The sequence below is a fragment of the Pelodiscus sinensis genome, chromosome 1 (assembly GCF_052426305.1).
Source record: "Pelodiscus sinensis isolate ZL-2025 chromosome 1, ASM5242630v1, whole genome shotgun sequence".
Classification (NCBI taxonomy): Eukaryota; Metazoa; Chordata; order Testudines; family Trionychidae; genus Pelodiscus; species Pelodiscus sinensis.
This window is the reverse complement of record NC_143052.1, coordinates 234,386,077-234,403,954: the sequence shown is the minus strand read 5'-3', so window position 1 is coordinate 234,403,954 and position 17,878 is coordinate 234,386,077. Positions and strand designations below refer to the sequence as shown.

Here is a 17,878-nt window from a genome sequence, read left to right as displayed (position 1 = left end):
ACCTAATACATTATATTCTAAAGGGGCAATAATAATAAATCTAAACATTTAACAATCTTAACTAATAATAAGAAGAATTAATAATAAATCTAAACGCTTTAAGTTGTGGGGAACAAATTATGGAGAGTCACTTCCATTTGGGGGAATAATTTTCAATACATTAATATGTTATCCCTACAACAGATGTCTTCCTACTCCTATGGACAGAGTACCTGTTCATTGTGTTTCCCCTCCATTTCTCTTGTGCACAAGGTCCTACTGAACATAAAATGAGCATTCTTATAGCCTTTGCATGGCTGCATCAACACTGGTTTGGCATGCTAGTGGATCTGTCAGTATCATCCCCATTGCTGCTCTTTCCTCTCCTGGACCTTTCTGCTCCATTGACTGTGATAGCTCCATAGTTGAAGCTGGCCCGTTCAGAGCAAGTCTGCAAGGTCTTCTAGTGGGAAACCATCTTCTAGAACAGCTTAGTTCACAAGTGGAAGTATTTTTCAATGTGGTTATCTCAGTGAGGTTTCTCCCTGACTCAGTCATCCCTCCATTCTTTGTTGGAGTACGTGCTCCATCTGAAACAATAGTTGTCAGCCATTTCATCAAGCAAGGCACAGATAGCAGCAGTTTTAGCCTTCCACTCAAACTCACTAACACATTTCTCTATAGGACCTAAATCTGGTCCTGTCAAGACTCTCAGGCCCCTCTTAGAGCCACTGGCATCATGTCCTGCATTTGAACTTCTCCTGAAAGAGCACATTCCTGATGATTACCTTGGCCAGGAGAGTCTCAGAAATCAGAGCCTTTACATCAGAACTCCAGTGTATGCCATTCTTTATTAACAAGATTCAACTGTGGTCCCATCCAGCATTCTTTCAAAGATGGTCTTACAGTTTCATAGAAATCAGGCTATTTTCTTCAGGAAATCATACAAGAATTCAGAGAAGCAGCATTTCCACACATTCGATGTGAGACATGCCTTGGCCTTCTATCTTGAGAGGACCAAGCCATTCCATAAATCCATACAGCTCTTTATGGCAGTAGCAGACTGGATGAAAGGTCTACTGGTTTCACTTGGGAGAACTTCATTCTAGATCAATTCTTGTGTGTGTACATGCTAAGAGCAGGTGGGAATCCTACCTCCTGCCAAATTCACTGCCCATTTAGCGAGAACTCAGGCTTCATTTCTGGCAAAGGTCCTCATCCAACACATCTGCAGAGATGTGATGTGGTCTTTGGTATATACCTTGTCCTCCAACTATGTTATCCCCAGAAGGGTGGAGATGATGCCAAGTTTAGGTAGAACATTGTTGCAGGCCATATGTCAATGAATTTCGAGTCCATCTCCTTGTATGCTGCTTAAGAGGTACCTAACATAGTATGGACATGAGCGAGCACTAAAAGAAGAAAAACGATTACTTGCCTTTTCACAACTGTTGTTCAAGATGTATTGCTCGTGTCCATTCGATGATCCATCCTCCTTGCCCATATGTCAGAATTAGCTGTCAAAAAGAAGCTGAAAGGGTGCGAATATGTTTGGGTCCCTTATACCAGTGTATGAGTGCTTAGCACCAGAGAGCACTAGAGCTAGCCAATGGATGCCATTGAGGAAGAAAATCTCAGGCGACTGTACACATGTTGCATATACACCTAGGCTGTGTCTACACTGGCATGAATTTCCAGAACTGCTTAAAACGGAATACTATTCCGTTTTAAGTTTTTCCAGAAAAGGAGCGTCTACATTGGCAGGCTGCTTTTCCGGAAAAGCCCTTTTTCCGGAAAAGCATCTGTGGCCAATGTAGACGCGCTTTTCCGGAAAAGAGCCCTGATCGTCATTTTCGCGATCGGGGCTTTTTTCCGGAAAAGACTAATGGGCTGTCTACACTGGCCCTTTTCCGGAACAGTGTTCCGGAATAAGGACTTATGCCCGAGCGGGAGCAGAATAGTTTTTCCAGAATAGCGGCTGATTTTGTACAGTAGAGCATCGTTGCTTTTCCGGAAGTTCAAGGGCCAGTGTAGACAGCTCGCAGCTTATTCCGGAAAAGCGGCTGATTTTCCAGAATAAGTGGCCCAGTGTAGACACAGCCCTAATGTGGAATGGACATGAGCAGCATGTCTTGAAGAAAAGCAGTTATGCAAAGGTTAGTGACTGATGTTTAGTATGATGAGTTAATAAGGAAAGTTCATTTATAAGATCTTAACTTTACAAGAGATTTGTTTTGTCTCAAAGTTTCATCACCATATTAATAATTTATTACAGATATAAAGACCAACATAAAGTTTGAAACCTTTGCAAGGTTAACTTTCTGTTTAGTTTTTTAAGCTATGTTTAAGACATTCAGGATACACAGATAATTACTTAAGTGTCAGGCAATTAGTTAATTTTGTACATACAACCTTTAGTGTGGATTTCTATCTTAGTACAACTTACGAAGTGCTACTTTAAGCAATGAAAGCAGAGATGCATATGCACAAGTTAAAAACAAAATAAAATATTCTGTATATGATTTTATTTGAGAAGTTATGAGAGGCTATTATTAGACTGTTGCAAAGCATATACACAAAGAGACTGTGTTCATACTTTATGTGCAAATTCCTGATTCTTGGGGTGCTTAACCATTCAGCTTTTAACTTTTCAAAAAATATTTTAATAGAAATGCCTATGTTTTTAAAAGTAATTCCAAGTTCTGGAAATTTTCGGCTGGATTCCACTGTTATGTGCTATAAATACAAGGTGTGCATTCAGTAAAGCCAGGACTTCATCCAAGGCTTACCTTATTTACTGCACGTCTTATGTGTTGAAAACTTTGTGCTGGGCATGAAGATTTCAAATCTGAAAAAAATCTGTGCCAAGTGCATCAAGATTTACCTTTGTAAGCAGATGCACAGTTTATATGATGTGAGTATTCATTAGAGAGGTAAGTTAGTATGTGTGAACAGTGCAGCCTGTCTTCTGTACAAATATTTGTAGATCTCAGTTGAAGATCTTGAAAAACAACAAGACTTGGCAGAATCGTTTGTAATTATTTTTATAATTCTGATGAATAATATCAGTGTTTATTTTTCATCATTTTTTCAATTTTTATTGATTTTTTTTTAATTTTCATAGTGGCACAAAAATTTGCATTTTCAGCATTTTTAACTTTTTTTAATCATTTGTAAATTTTCACAATTATGGGAAGTTATGGAAGGGGCCAGACAATAATTAATGACAAAAGACACTGAGATTCAAAAAGTTAAAGCTTTATAATTGTTAAAACACAAATTGTCATCGTCTTGTGTGAAAATACACATAGTATGCTCAATTCAAACTCTGATACGTTCTTAAGCACCATTTTTCTTATCTTTCCTGCTTGTACATTTCTGTTATTCTTGATGCAAGTATATTTTCATCAGTTTGTGTGTGTGCAGATAAATTGTTGGTTTAGCAACACTTACAAATAAAATTCTAACCTTCTAAGCCTAAAAACATGTAATTCTCATACATGAAGGTTGTTTTTTCCAAAGCCTTGTAATTTCACCAGAATCTAACAATTTTCACTGGGAAAACTTAAAGCCAATTCTCAGTAAAATCTGTCTCCCTACCAAATTAATTTTTGTCCTCACCCATTTTCGCTTTTAGACCATTTCAAAAGGGTCACAAGAATTTTTTTGTAATGGAGGAAAGTGTACATTTCACCCTGAGTGAAAATAGCGCTCTTTTTTTTTTCCACTAAAAACTTGCAAAGGCAAGTATTTGAAACTTTCAGAACATTGAGCAACTCAAAACTGGAGAATAATAGCGTATATAGTATTTCTACTGGCTCATGAAACTTCATCTGAATGTTCAAAGAAAAATCTAGAATACACTACACTGTTATCTTGACTTTCTGAAACCCTGTTATCTGTACTCTGCATTACCTGAGTCCCTTCCCTGTAGAGGATAGGTGCAGAGCTTTGGATAATAGACCAGAGACACCGCTCCCAGCAGCCCAGAGGCCATGCTGCTGCTGAATGGCTCCTGCAGCAACATGGGAAATCCGCTATAGCTCCCCCCATCATGACCCTTTTTACTTGCTCCTATGGTTCCAGAGGGCTCTCTGCATTGATGCAGTACTGGTGACATCCTATTGGTGCAAGCCTAAGATGCAGGGAATTGTGGGGTTGTAGCAGAGTAAAGCACTATCCTAGCCAAGGGTCTGCTTTCTGCCTTACCTTGAGCACAACCTCTTCTTCTCACACATGCACCTTGTGCCTGCTGTAATCAAAAGGGCGCAAGAGTGGCATCAAAGGGAGGCTTCTCCAGCCCTGCTGTCATGAGGAGTAAGTGAATGGAGCCATGATGTTAGAGTTGAAGAGGTCTTCCTTTGCTGCTCCTCCTTTCCTCTGGTCTACTATCAAATTCCCAGGTCACCAAATAAAATCCAAGTTCTCCATTCTATTTGAATAATCAGAAATATACTCTATGGGCACGTTTAAACTAAGTTCCTCTTCCAAAAGAGGAATGTAAATGAGCCCAATTGAAAATGCAAATGAAGCACAGATTTACAAATCTCACACTTCATTTACATAATTGCGTGAGAGTTCTTTTTTGAAAAAGGGTTTTTCGCAAAAGAAATCTCAGTCTAGATGAGATTCTTTCAGGGAAAAAACTCCTTTTTTGAAAGAACCCGTACTCATTTTTTCAGGAGTGCAGGTTCTTTCAAAAAAGGGTTTTTTCCCTAAAGAACCCCATCTAGTCTGCAGTTCCTTTTTTGAAAAACCCTTTTTCGAAAAAGCATGCTCACATGATTATGCAAATGAAGTGCAAGATTTGTAAATCTATGCTTCATTTGCATTTTCGATCGGGCTCATTTACATTCCTCTTTCGGAAGAGGAATGTAGTTTAGACATAGCCTATATCTGTGTTCCAAGCTCTGGCCAGATCAAGATGGTAATGAATGACAGAAAATTATTCATCCCAAAAGTAAAAATCTGTATAATCAAAGGGGGGCTAGTTTAGGGAGGAAGAAAGGCTACTACCCCCCTCCAAATCTAGTAAAACTCAGGTAGCTAGATAAATGTATAGCCCCTGCACTCAAGGAAGTGCAAGTTGCTTCCAAGATGCTCCATTTGGGAAGCATCATATTTAAAAAACTGCAGGGTGCAAGAATTAGGAGGAACCAGATGTCATCCCTACTAGCATTGAGGATAAGGGTGAGCAAGGAATGCTTCTGGGTGTCTGTCCCTGGACAAAAGTTGTTTTGCACGTGCTCCCATTACACATATGTGTGTGTTTTAAAGGCACAGCTTAGCCCAAAATATTCAGCTAGTATTTCCTTAAATATATTATGAAAATAATCAAAGTATTTTATTGAATTGGTACTCTGAATGTGATATTTAAATTGACTTGATTATAAATGCGACTAAATAAATTAGTTCTAAAATAAATTGCATTTAAAATGCAATTGAAAGAAAAATAATTTAAGCTTTTCTCTCATCAGAAATGTATATAGAAATGCAAATAAGATATCTTACAATATTTTGAATTTATCTGAACACAATAGACACAGAGCGCGAACGCCTTTCTCATGTGGGTAAAAAAGAAAAAGTAAACATCAAACACTCTTCCTTATCAGTAGATAAACCTCTAATGAATTATTTCTCATTGTTCAGGTGGACCCTGAGGTTTTTGCTGCACTCCCTACAGAGCTGCAAGAGGAACTAAAAGATGCGTATGATCAAAGGCAAAAGCAGCCAGAGAACATCATTCATCAGCAACCCATCAGCACCTTTGGTGAGTCATTTAAAAAAAAAAAAAATTATATTAGTCTTATATCTGGAGCGTTGTAAGTTTTGAAGGGACTTTTTGCAATCCTGAAGAAAATTTAAAAATGCAACTAATTCATCTAAAAGCACACCAGAGTCTACAATCACTCCTATACATTTTGGCCCTGCCCCAATCCTACTGTCCAATCCACGTTTTTTATAAGTTTAAGCATGAGTGTGTTCTGAATTTTGATAGGGACTTGAATAGTTTCTGCGTAGCTCCAGGATCAAGGCAGCATAAAGAAGACTTAAAGATCCTCTCTTCCCCTGTTCGTTAAAGGAGCATGGCTAACTGTATTGGTAGATCTAGCCTTCTGGCAATAAAAAGGGAAAAGAGTAGGTAGGTAAGTATAGATTGAATGCATATGTATGCCTAAAATATGAGATGACTAAGGGCTGCTATGGATTGTGTCGCTTCTGATCTACATTCCAACTAGTTTTTGTTAGGGGCTATTTTATCTGGTCTCAGAGTGACTAAGTAGAAGGACAAGCCAGCTTTCTCCAAAAACTGCCCAAAGAAGCAAGTTGGTGTAGTACAAAGCAGAGAAGCTAAGACAGATGTTTGTATCGTTAGAAATGACTTTTACACTGTCACTGTTGCACTATATCTTCAGTTGGATCACTGCCTTTGTTTTTGATACTGTTTGTCCTTTTCATATGTGTTCATTTTTTAAAATTGTATCCTTTGGTATATCTGGTTGTGACAGTTTTCTTCCACTATTTGATCTGAGGAAGTGGGTCTGGCCCACGAAAGCTCATCACCTAATAATCCATCTTGTTAGTCTTTAAAGTGCTACATTATCCTGTTTTTTGTTTCAGCTACACCAGACTAACACAGCTACATTTCTATCACTATCCATGTATGTGTGCTTGCAGAATGAGAACCTAATTTTAGATGCTTCTTTGCATTTCCCATGACTTGAAGATAGAATTCACCATTTAGTTTAACTTATATGTTCAGTGTCTATTTATAGATTGGGGACAGAGCACTGACTTGGACACACGAGACCTAGTTTCTATCCCTGACTCTCTGGCTTATCTGCTGAATGATTTTGAGAAAGTCATTTCAACTCCCTGTGCCTCATTTTTCCCATCTCTAAAACAAGGATAGTGGGCTTTTACATCAATTTAAAAGCAATTTGAGATCTGCTGATGAAAAGCTCTATAAAAGAGCTTAAAGCTGTTTTCATTGTTTGTGATATATGCCACCAGATGTTTTGGTTTTACGCAGTTGGTTCCAGTTAGAATCTGGAAATTCAGTTTTGAAAAATGTTGTTCCCAACTTTTCAGTTGGAGACTGGATCCCTTCTTTTGTCCACATAGTGTATTTTGCCATTGACTTTCAGTAGAGTCTGGATTACACCTCTCATGACCTTTAAACTTGACCTAGTATTGTGTGTGGACCAAGTAAAGTAATCAAAGCATCATAGTGGCTATTTAGTTAGTCTGCTGCATTTTGCTCCAGTTGGAATTTTTTGTGCGTCTCTCTGGTTTCGTTCCAAATTACACAGTACATTATACTAATCAGACCTTGAATTCACAATTCATGGGTCCCTCTATTAGGTTTGAATCAAATGGGAGTGAGTATAGTTTCTTGGCTTGCCAGAGGCAAAAGAATAAATTTTTATGCTGTTTCTAACGGGTGGGCATTATTATTGAGGACTCTACAATTTCCCTAGGTTGCCTGCTTCTTTGAGAACAGAGAAGCAGTTTGCCTGATTAAAAGCCACTATAGTGCTGACTAGGTGAGGTTCAGCATTTGCCATTAAAAAGAATACTAAGCTGAGCATCATCTATGTGCACTAACTTAATAAATTAATAAAAATGTCCTTTAAAAAGTTTTGCATGAAACACTATCAACGACTGGAATGATAGGTACAGATAAGTCATCTTGTGTATGAATAAAGCTCTTCATTTAGGGTTTTTATTTTTTTATGCTCTTCTGGGAATTAATCTGTGTTTTATTATAAAAATTTTAAAATGAGTAAAAATCGGTGCAAACAATTAAATTCACAGTATTCTGGGTAAATAGCTGGGTTAATATTGGGGGAGTGGGAAGACAGAAAAAAGAAACAAGTGGGGAAAACTAAGAGTACTGAATGTTAAAAGCAGCTCTTCAAGTGATTACTCATAAGCATTCCAATGTGTGCGCACATGCGCAACATGCACTATCCTTGGAAGACTTTTCCCTAGCATCCCCAGTGATGATGCTTCACGGCATTGTGTATATATCCCTGCACACCAACTCCTGCTTCAGTTCTTTCTTTCTTTTTTCCAGTGAGGGTGGTGGGAGTTTCTGACTCGTTTAGCAACTAGTTTTTCCCTAGTGCGCAGTTTCAGAGTTTTGTTGTATAGATAGAGTTATCAGTTAGATTAGATAGCTAGCTCTTCTGTTGGGATTTCCTCCTCTGCTATCTGAAAAGGCTGTGGGACATGCAGTGTCCCCGAGAGTTTAAACTCTTCCTAAGTGTGGGAAGAGTGTGCCTAGAGAGGCAACCCACATGTTGCGTGTTTACAGTGTCTTGGAGTAGGCCATCAGCAAGACAAGTGAGGGGTTTTAAGCCCTGTACTAAACATGAGAGGGATCAGAGAGTTATAATGGAGTTGACAATTCCGCCCAGTCATGCAGCTTCAACTCCTTCAGTGCATAGCACACTGGTGTTGGTGTGGGATGCGTCCGCACCAAGACAGTAGGAACAACAGGATCACCAGCACTGATCCTTGTGTATAAGGTAATTCCTTGGCATGGCACTGTTCCCCCTCACTGTTATCTTAAAAACACAACAACCGACCGAGGACACGCTCCCTCCAGGAGGTCTAGTAAGGCTGTGGAGGCTGCCGTAGTTCCAGCACCGTTGGCTTCAGCGCCCAAGGCAGGCCCATCTAGTCTGATGTTGGTGGACCCTCTGGAGCCTTTGGTGGTGGAGGACCTGGATTCGCCCTGCACCCTGATACCTTTTGAGGACACATGGAACCTCATTGAGTTTCAAGCACCGATGATGGTTGAACAGCCCCACCATCTGCAGGTGGCACTGCTGACAATAGCAGCACCACTTGTGGCTTCCCCTCCTGGTCTGGTCTCGGTGCCCCCTGTGTTTATGTCTGGGGCACTGCATAGTACTTTGCAGTTGGCACCAGTGACAGCTACTACAGTGTCATATGCAGCCACTGCTATGGCTCACCCAGTACCTTCAGCATTGGGCCCCTTCTCTGCACAGCCAAAACTGAAATACTGTGGCAAGCCCGCAGTCATGAGCCAACATGGAAACTCATCACAGCACTGTTTGCTGGCACTGTCGGTTTCTGCTCTCCCATGGGTGGTGTCGGATTACACATCAGGTTCCTATGTGGAGTCCTTTGTGTCCCACGGTTTTTAGTATCAGTCTCACTCTTGGCACCGGCCATGGCATAGAGATTCCTTGACAGCACTAGTGCAGTCTTGGCCACCCCAGTGGCAGATGCTGATGTAATTGCCCTTCTGGAATCTGTGGGCATACCACCAGAGTTGCCTCGGTGGTACTGTCAGCTAGAGTGGCACCATCAGCAGCATCTTCAATGTAGGCCTTTCCCTCCAGTGCCAGAGGCACAGGCCAGGCCATGCGACCAAGTATCAGTGATACCATGCCTGAACCAATCCCTCAGGACCAGCCACAGGATGGAAAAGCAGCGGAGGACCTGCTGGCGGGAGGGAATCCTCCACTCCCGGTGGCAACCTTGTCATAGTCTTTGAATGAAGCAGTAGTGGGCATGTCCTTGTCTCGTGCCCACCAGAACCACCTTCAGCAAGTGGCCCAGAACCTAGCCTGCAGGTGGAGGAGGTGGTGGAAGAGGCGGACCCTATTGTGGGTGTCCTATCACCTGCAGGTCTAACCAGGGTTACCCTTCCCAATATCAAGTCTGTCCAAACGACCTCCAAGCTCCTGTGACAGCCCACTTTGTGCTACAGCGGGACTATGAGCACCTATTCACGCACCCCCAAGCCAGGTCTCTGATGGTGAACGTAGTGAACCACAGGGAGTGACAACGACAGTTGGTTGTGTGTGCCCAAAAACAAAGAGGGTGAGGCGCTGGATCTGATTGGGTGTAAGGTGTATTCCACCGGCAGCCTTCAGTTCAGGTTCTCAAACCAACAGGCACTCTTTAATCAATATTTCAACTCCTGGAATGTCCTCTCAAAATTCCAGAAGCTCCTGCCTTCAGAGGCAAGGCAGGAATTTGCAGCAGTAGTGCAGGAGAGCTGCATGGTGTCTGGAAACGGTGCTGCAGGTAGCCCTGGATGCAGCAGACTCGGTGGCCTATATGATGGCCGTGGGGATTGCCATGCGATGAAACTCATGACTGAAGATGTCAGGTCTCCCACCTGATGTGCAACGCACCATCCAGGACCTGTCATTTGATGGCTTGGTTCTGTTTGCAGAGAAAAGAGGCTCCTGCCTGCATAACTTATTCCATGGTCACCCTTAAATCACTAGGGAACCATATTCCCTCCCTTCAGTGCAAACATTTTAGGCCTTAGCTACAACCCCACCCTGCCTGTCTGCCCAAGATGGTGTCACTGTCAGTCAGGACATTTTTCTCCCAATATTCTTCTCAAAGCCACATACCACTGATGAGGAACAGCAGGGTGCTTTCTAGATGTCAGGCATTTTATCTGGAGTATACTAAACTGTTCCAGCTTTTCATTTCTCTTTTGGACCATATAAAGGGTCTCCCAATTATGTCACAGTGCCTCACACTGTGCTATCACTTGGCTAAAGTGCAGGCCCCAATTATCACAGCCCACAACACTCAAGAACAAGCCTCATGAGCACACATCCCCATTCAGGACATCTGCAGGTCAGCTACCTGATCCTCTTTTCAAACCTTCATGTCTCATTACGCCCTCACCCAGCAGTCCTGTTATGCCCATACAAAGCACACAAGATCTTTTATAGGGGAGAAGGCAGCATTCCACATTTATTGAGAATACAACAGTTAGCATATGCTTTTCAGTCACCCACACATACACACACCACGCACACAGTCCTGCCAGTTGATGTTATAGTTACCAGTCCAGAGTCTGGATCAATCTAGTGGCTGGCTAGACTGGTCGCAGAGGGGAGCTGGGCTTTGTTAATCACGATCCAATCTTCTGGAGTTGGTGGCAAGACGAACCCAAAGTCCCATGGCAAAGCACCCTGTTTTTATAGTCCTTTGTCTCTGTTGAAATCTATGGATTTTGGTGTGTCAGTTTGTGACCGATTACTCCTTAATTGGTGTTATCTTTTGATGTTAACACTCCACAACACCTCCAAGAGGGTCATCCTGTCCTGTATTGAGTTAATCAGTTGTCTTTAGGGATGCCAGCTTCCACCTTAGGGTCACCAATCTGCCCTTTCTTAATCGTGGATGCGCGTTGATGGTTCTCTGGCGTCGATAAGTCTCATTAAATTTCTTCACCCTTCCTCTCTTGACCATCTGGTTTTAAAAATGGCCTTCACGCCTTATCTTTTTCTGATGCATACATTCCTCATTCACACAGTCTTTTACAGAGACCTTCAAAGGTATGGAAACAGCAGTATTTTATTTTGAGCAATAAAAAAAGCATTGTAAATTAAACCTTACTAAATCTTGTAATCAAAATAGTTCACATTTGTGGCCCGGACCTTCAGCATTCCTCTAATCTTTTAAAATAGACACAATACAAGATCCTGTCTCTTACTTACAATACCTTAAAAAAAAGAAAGGTAAATTTAACTAAAGGGCATAATGGTCTGTCCCTGTCTTAACATCAGTACAGACACTGGCAGTCTGTCAGATGCATTTCTACCAGTGCCCCAGAGGGTCACAAAAAAGGGTGGCTGGCAGGATGAAATTAAGTTATACATTACTACATTATTAAACCTGAAATGTATATATAAAATCCCACTCTTACAGTCCTGGCATGATGCAGTATTCAGCAGAGCTGTGTTGTGCTTGGCAACAAGTTATGGTCTGACCCCTCCTCCATACGAACTGCTGGTAAGTCATATATTGGAATGCACATGAGCAATCACTTGAAGAAAGGTTACTTACCTTTGTAACTTGTTCTTTGAGGTGTGTTGCTCATGTGCCTTCCAGACCCACCCACCTCCCCCGTTAGACTGTTCTGGCAAGAAGAAACTGAAATGGGAGTCAGGTCAGCAGGGGTATATGAACAACACTGTGTGGCGTCTCCACAGCAGGCACCGCAGCTGACCCAATTGGTACCGCTAGGTAAAAGTCTTCCGATGATCATGCACGCAGCCCGCGCACACATTGGAATGGACATAATCAACACATCTCAAAAAACAACAGTTACAAAGGTAAGTAACTGTTCCTTTCATGCTGTGGTCTATTTAATGAACTGTAGTTAGCTGCATCATACATAATGCCTCTAGTTGGTACTGAGCCTGTTGTAGCCCAAATACTGTAACATATAGAATTTTATGTGAATTAAATTGAACTCAAAGCCACTACACAGTACCTCTACTAAATGTAATGTAGAGGACTGTCTTAACACAATCACTATTTTCATTTACTTCAGTGGTTCAGTGTTAGCTTTTGTGGAACTTGGGAATTATTTTAGCAGAAATCAAAAACCAACAGGCTTTGTCTGTGATAAATTGGATGATTGTGCTGTAGATTTCACATAAATGTTATGATTCTTGATTTCCATTAAAAAATATAAGAAAGTTAATGATCACATATATTCCTGCTTTTTCAGTATCAAAGAATCCTTTATTACAATTGAAGCAAGCAACAGTGAAAACTAAGAAAAAAACCAGGAAAAAAAATCAACACAGTCCTGTGAAAAAGATTCAAAGTCCTTTGAAAAACAAACTCTTGGCTAGCCCTGCAAAACACATGGTGGCTTCTTCTGGAAGCCCACAGAAGCTAATAGATGGTTTCTTAAATCAGGAAGGTACAGCCACTGGTAAATCTCAGGTAATTTTAACAGAAGTAAAAGTTTTCAGTAAATGATCTTTTTATTTTAATGAATGCTGTTTAGAATCAGTCTTTGTTAAGAGTTATTATTGTAGCTGCTTAACGTACTAAGTAGGACTTGTGCTGCTTTTCTTCCCTCTTGTATTTGTTTTTCAAAGAATATTATTAAGAGTTGTTTTGCAGTATTTTGCTCAGAAAACATAGCTGTTACATATTTGAAAATCACTCTGATAAACTTTGAAGCATTTGGATAATATTACTTTTTTCTGAATAGGTGGAACCAGTTCCATCAACCTCAAATACTTCAGGCCCATCAGCTTTGCAGACAGCACAGTCTGGCTCAGTTAGACCACAGGTACCAAATCTAGCTGGAGCTGTTGAATTTAGTGATGTAAAGACCTTGCTCAAAGAATGGATTACAACTATTTCAGGTAAATTGTAATTCATATAATTTGGTTTTCAAACATACCTGTGATGATGATTCTGCGTACATCACATGAACAACTACATGGAAAAACTAAATTTCTATACCAATCTGCTTTGTGCTCCAGTGTCTCTTGCTGTTGTCTTTTCCAGTTGTCCTGGTCTCTCTCTTCCTCACAACATTGGGATAATTAGATTACTTCCATTCTTTCTTGCATCTATGCTTTTGCCAAACTTTATTGAATCTCTTTTTATAACACTTCTAAAAGCTACCCCTTTTGTCTCAGACATTGTTTGTGCCTTGGTACAACCTAATTTATTGTGGCTATTCTTCATTCTGTCCAACATTGCACCTTACCACATTTAAAGTGAAAGTTTCTTCTATGGAAAGTATTTTTTATCAGAAAGGTGAACTGGGAGGTTTCTTAGTACATCTTGTAATTCTTTTATAAGATTGCAGAAGAGCAAAAGTATAAAACAATTGTTAAAACCTGTACTTTAATATAATTGGAGACAATTTTGCCACCACCTTGATATCCTGAAAAATCTGAGCTGGCTTCATTACCAGTGTTTTGAAACATATATTCCATTATAAATGCATATCTCTTTTACCTTTCTGTAATAGCTGTGCTGTCACTTGTTCTTATAGAGAAAAAAAAACAGGTCTGCTGTCCAGATTTCTCAGTATCATGCAGTCATTGCATATGCAAAACTTCAGAAGACTTCAGTGGGAGATGGGAGGAATGAAGGGCTGCAAGATCAGGCTCCCAAATACTAGACACAGCAGAATTTATTTGATTCCACATATGCTTGAAAAAAAGTTCCCTATAATATCTGTATTTTTATTATAGATCCTATGGAGGAAGACATTCTACAGGTTGTGAAGTACTGTACTGATCTGATAGAAGAAAAAGATTTGGAAAAGTTAGATCTGGTCATCAAGTATATGAAAAGGTAGCTTAATTTTGTGTGTCAGTGCGTGTATTTTAGAGAGTTTGTGCATCTGCATGTGTCTGTCTCCATCTGAGAGTCCATTTATTCAAGAATTCCTCCTAAATGGTAAGAGCTAGAACCACCAAATTAGATATGCACTTTCCTCTTATCCTAACTTAAAGCAAGGTCAGGGTTTGGTTGTGCCGGAACAATGGGATGTGCCTGGAGTTTGAGTGTTTCTTATAAAATGGAAAGGGAGGGGTCTAGCAGGAGGTAGGCAGGAGCCTGGAGGCTTGGGAAAGAGATCAAGAAGTGGCAGAGGGGATTGAAATTGACTGGACTGGGAGGTGGAACTTACTGGGTAAGGAGAATGGATAAGAAACTTGTAGTGGAAATTGGAACTAACTAGATCAGAAGAATGGATTGAGATGAGGAATCAGTGATGGGATAGAGATGGGACAGGTTGGAAAGGATGGAGCAAAGGGATCAAGCTTGGGGTAAATAGGCAGAAGAGACAGTCCATTGGGGAGTACATTTTCCCTTCTAAAATTTGAAATGGAAATCAATATCCCTGAATCAGTGTCACTGTTTCTCTGTCTCGGCAAATATTTGTGAAACCCATTAGCGAGGTGTCTCATTCTTGCTAACCAGTGGTGTCCCCCAAGCATCTGTCCTGTGACCAATCCTGTTCATAAATGATCTGGAGAAAGGAATAAACAGTGAGGTGGCAAAATTTGCAGATGATACCAAACTGCTCAAGATAATTAAGATCAAAGCAGACTTAAAAAGGATCTCACAAAACTTAGTGATGGGCAACAAAATAGCAAATGAAATTTAATGTTGATAAATACAAAGTAATGCACATGGGAAAAAATAACCCCAGTTATACATGCAGGGGGATGGGCACTAAATTGGCTACTACCACTCCAAGAGAGATCTTGGAGTCATTGCGGATAGTTCTCTGAAAACATCCAGTCAGTGTACAGCAGCAGTCAAAAAAGCAAACAATGTTATGAATCATTTAAAAAGGAATAGAGAATAAAACAGAATATCTTACTGCCTCTATCTAAATCCATAGTACGCCTATATCTTGAATACAGGCAGTCCCCGGATTACGTACAAGATAGGGACTGTAGGTTTGTTCTTAAGTTGAATTTGTACGTAAGTCGGAACTGGTACATATTGTACCCCTGGTGTCCCCGATTCAGCCGCTGCTGAAACTGACCAGCAGCTGACTACAGGAAGCCCGAGGCAGAGCTGCTTTGCCCCGGGCTTCCTGGAATCAGCGACTGATCAGTTTCAGCAGCAGCTGACTTGGGGACGCCTGGGACAGAGCAGCTGGGGTGCTGCCAGGTTGGTCCCCGCAGTGCCAAAGTGCGGCACTGCGGGGACCAACCCAGCAGTGCCCCAGCTGCTCTGTCCCAGGCGTCCAGATTCAGCCACTGTTGAAACTGACCAGCAGCGGCTGAATCGGACACGCCTGGGACAGAGCAGCTGGAGTGCTGTTGGGTTGGTCTGGTAGCGCCGACCCTTGGCGAGAAAAGCCTGATCTGCTGGGGGGGGGGGCGCACTAGCTGCGCCCCCCCCAGCAGACCAGGGAGACACGAAGCGGCTTTTCTCGCCGCGGAGGATGTGGGTGGCAGGACCGCAGCGCGTCTCAGCGGTCCTGCCGCCCGCGTCCTCCATGGCAAGAAAAGCCGCTCCGCGTCTCCCTGGTCTGCTGGGGGGAAGCGCCCCCCGCGCTGCCGGAGGTGGCGACAGTGGGGGAGGCACCCCGCACTAGCTGCACCCGCCTTTCCCCCCCGTTCGTAACTAGGGGTCCAACTTACGTCGGATTGATGTAACCCGGGGACTTACTGTACTGCAAACAGATGTGTTCATCTGATCTCAAAAATGATATTTTGGCATTAGAAAATGTTCAGAAAGGGGCAACAAAAATGTTAAGGGGCTTGGAACGGGTCCCATATGAAGAGATTTAAAAGATTGGGACTTTTCAATTTAGAAAAGAGCAGACAAAGGGGGGGGGGAGGTATGATAGAAGTCTATAAAATCATGACTGGTGTGGAAAAAGTGAATAAGGTAAAATTATTTATTTGTTCCCAAAGCATAAGAACCAAGGGTCACCAAATGTAATTTACTGGCAGCAAGTTTTAAACAAACAAAAGGAAGCTTTTCTTCACGCAGTGCACAGTCAATCTGTAGAACTCCTTGCCAGAGGGTGTTGTGAAGACCAGGACTTTAACAGGGTTCAAAAAAGAACTAGATAAATTTATGGAGGGTAGATCCATCAATGGCTGTTAGACAGGATGGATAGGAATAGTATCCTTAGCCTCTGTTTGTCAGAAGCTGGTAATGGATGACAGAAGAGGGATCACTTGATGATTGCCTGTTCTGTTCATTCCCTCTGGGGCATCTCGCATTGGCCACTGTCGGCAGACAGAATACTGGGCTAGGTGGACCATTGGTCTGAACTAGTATGGCCGTTATGTTCCTCCTCGCTGTCTTATAAAGGATGGCAACCTACTACTCTCATCAGTTACCAGTTGGCTTAGTACAGGAGGTTTATGTGAATATAAAAATTCAAAGGCTGCTCATGAGTTAAAGGGGTGTGTCAGTATAATGATACATTGTGGAAATGGGGGCGGGGCTGTTCTTTTTTACAAACATAGTAAATTACAGACAAAAAAGCTATATTAAAAGAACATTATTAAGGTAGTAAACTCCAAAGTTAGGAAATGCTAGAGGTTGTACAGGCAAGCTTTACTTATATTCTTTAGTTAATGACTACTATCGTAATGCATATGGCTAAAGTAGCCAAATTAAGGTGCTAAAGTAGCCAAATCTGGCATAGGTATTCATTAGAAATCTAGAAAAAAAATATTGTTTTTGAAATAAAAACTAGTCCAAACACTGTTTATGTTGAGCTGCTGTGACTAATTGCTAGTGGGTTTTTTTTATAGTTTGATATTGGAAACACACTGGTATATATGGATTTGGGAAAGATGCTGCTGTAGTTTTCTAAATATGTCCACAAATTTTTTTCTTCCCAGGTTAATGCAGCAGTCTGTGGAATCTGTTTGGAATATGGCATTTGACTTCATTCTTGACAACGTTCAGGTGGTTCTACAACAAACTTACGGAAGCACATTAAAAGTTATCTGAACTTAACTTGTAATAAAGAGCTTGAGGGGAGCCTGGAGGTTTCTGCTAGCCGTGCCATAAGTGCTTGTGAGGTATTTGCAAAGTGCATGATAGTAAGGCTCTGAGTTTTTTATAATTTTCCATTTCTTTTTAAACAAAAAAGTGTTTTGTACATTTCTTTTCAAAAAGTGCCAAATTTGTCAGTATTGCATGTAAATAATTGTGTTCAAATTCTTTTATTGTAGTATAGACTCTATTTGCAAAATGTTTGTTTATAAAGTTTTATGGATTTTTACAGTGAAGTGTTTACAGTTGTTTAATAAAGAACTGTATGTATATTTTTGTACTGATTCCATTTTGTCAGTGCTTCAGTTTGAATATAGCTAACCCTTTATTAAACCTATAGCGTTGAGTCATTTTACTAATCTCTGCAGTGGTCAGCATTAAGTTCTCAAACAATTTGAGAAAAATGCATCAATACCTGTTTATACAGTAGTCTAGAATACACAGTGTGACATCTTAAAACTACATGTGATGCTTTGGGTTGAATCTTACTTGCCTTTGGGATTATAAAGCCAATACTTATAAACTAATGCATAAACTGTGTTCTGTACCTTTGTAGATCCACGGAGTATGAAAGCAAAAGTCCCATACA

The 17,878-nt window shown here is 41.0% G+C and overlaps 1 protein-coding gene across 5 annotated transcripts in view; it reads left to right on the top strand.

The window, feature by feature from the left end:
- The window catches only part of REV1 (REV1 DNA directed polymerase), a 104,488-nt gene extending 86,929 nt beyond the window's left edge, over positions 1-17,559 (top strand). For all 5 annotated transcript variants that reach the window (XM_075916886.2, XM_075916871.2, XM_075916874.2 and 2 more), the window contains 5 exons: positions 5,629-5,749; positions 12,506-12,726; positions 13,001-13,157; positions 14,001-14,103; positions 17,133-17,559. In XM_075916886.2, coding sequence (XP_075773001.2) covers positions 5,629-5,749; positions 12,506-12,726; positions 13,001-13,157; positions 14,001-14,103; positions 17,133-17,244 — 714 coding nt within the window. In that variant the 3' untranslated portion in view covers positions 17,245-17,559. The remainder of the gene's footprint in view (positions 1-5,628; positions 5,750-12,505; positions 12,727-13,000; positions 13,158-14,000; positions 14,104-17,132) is intronic.
- The last annotated feature ends 319 nt before the right edge of the window (positions 17,560-17,878 follow it).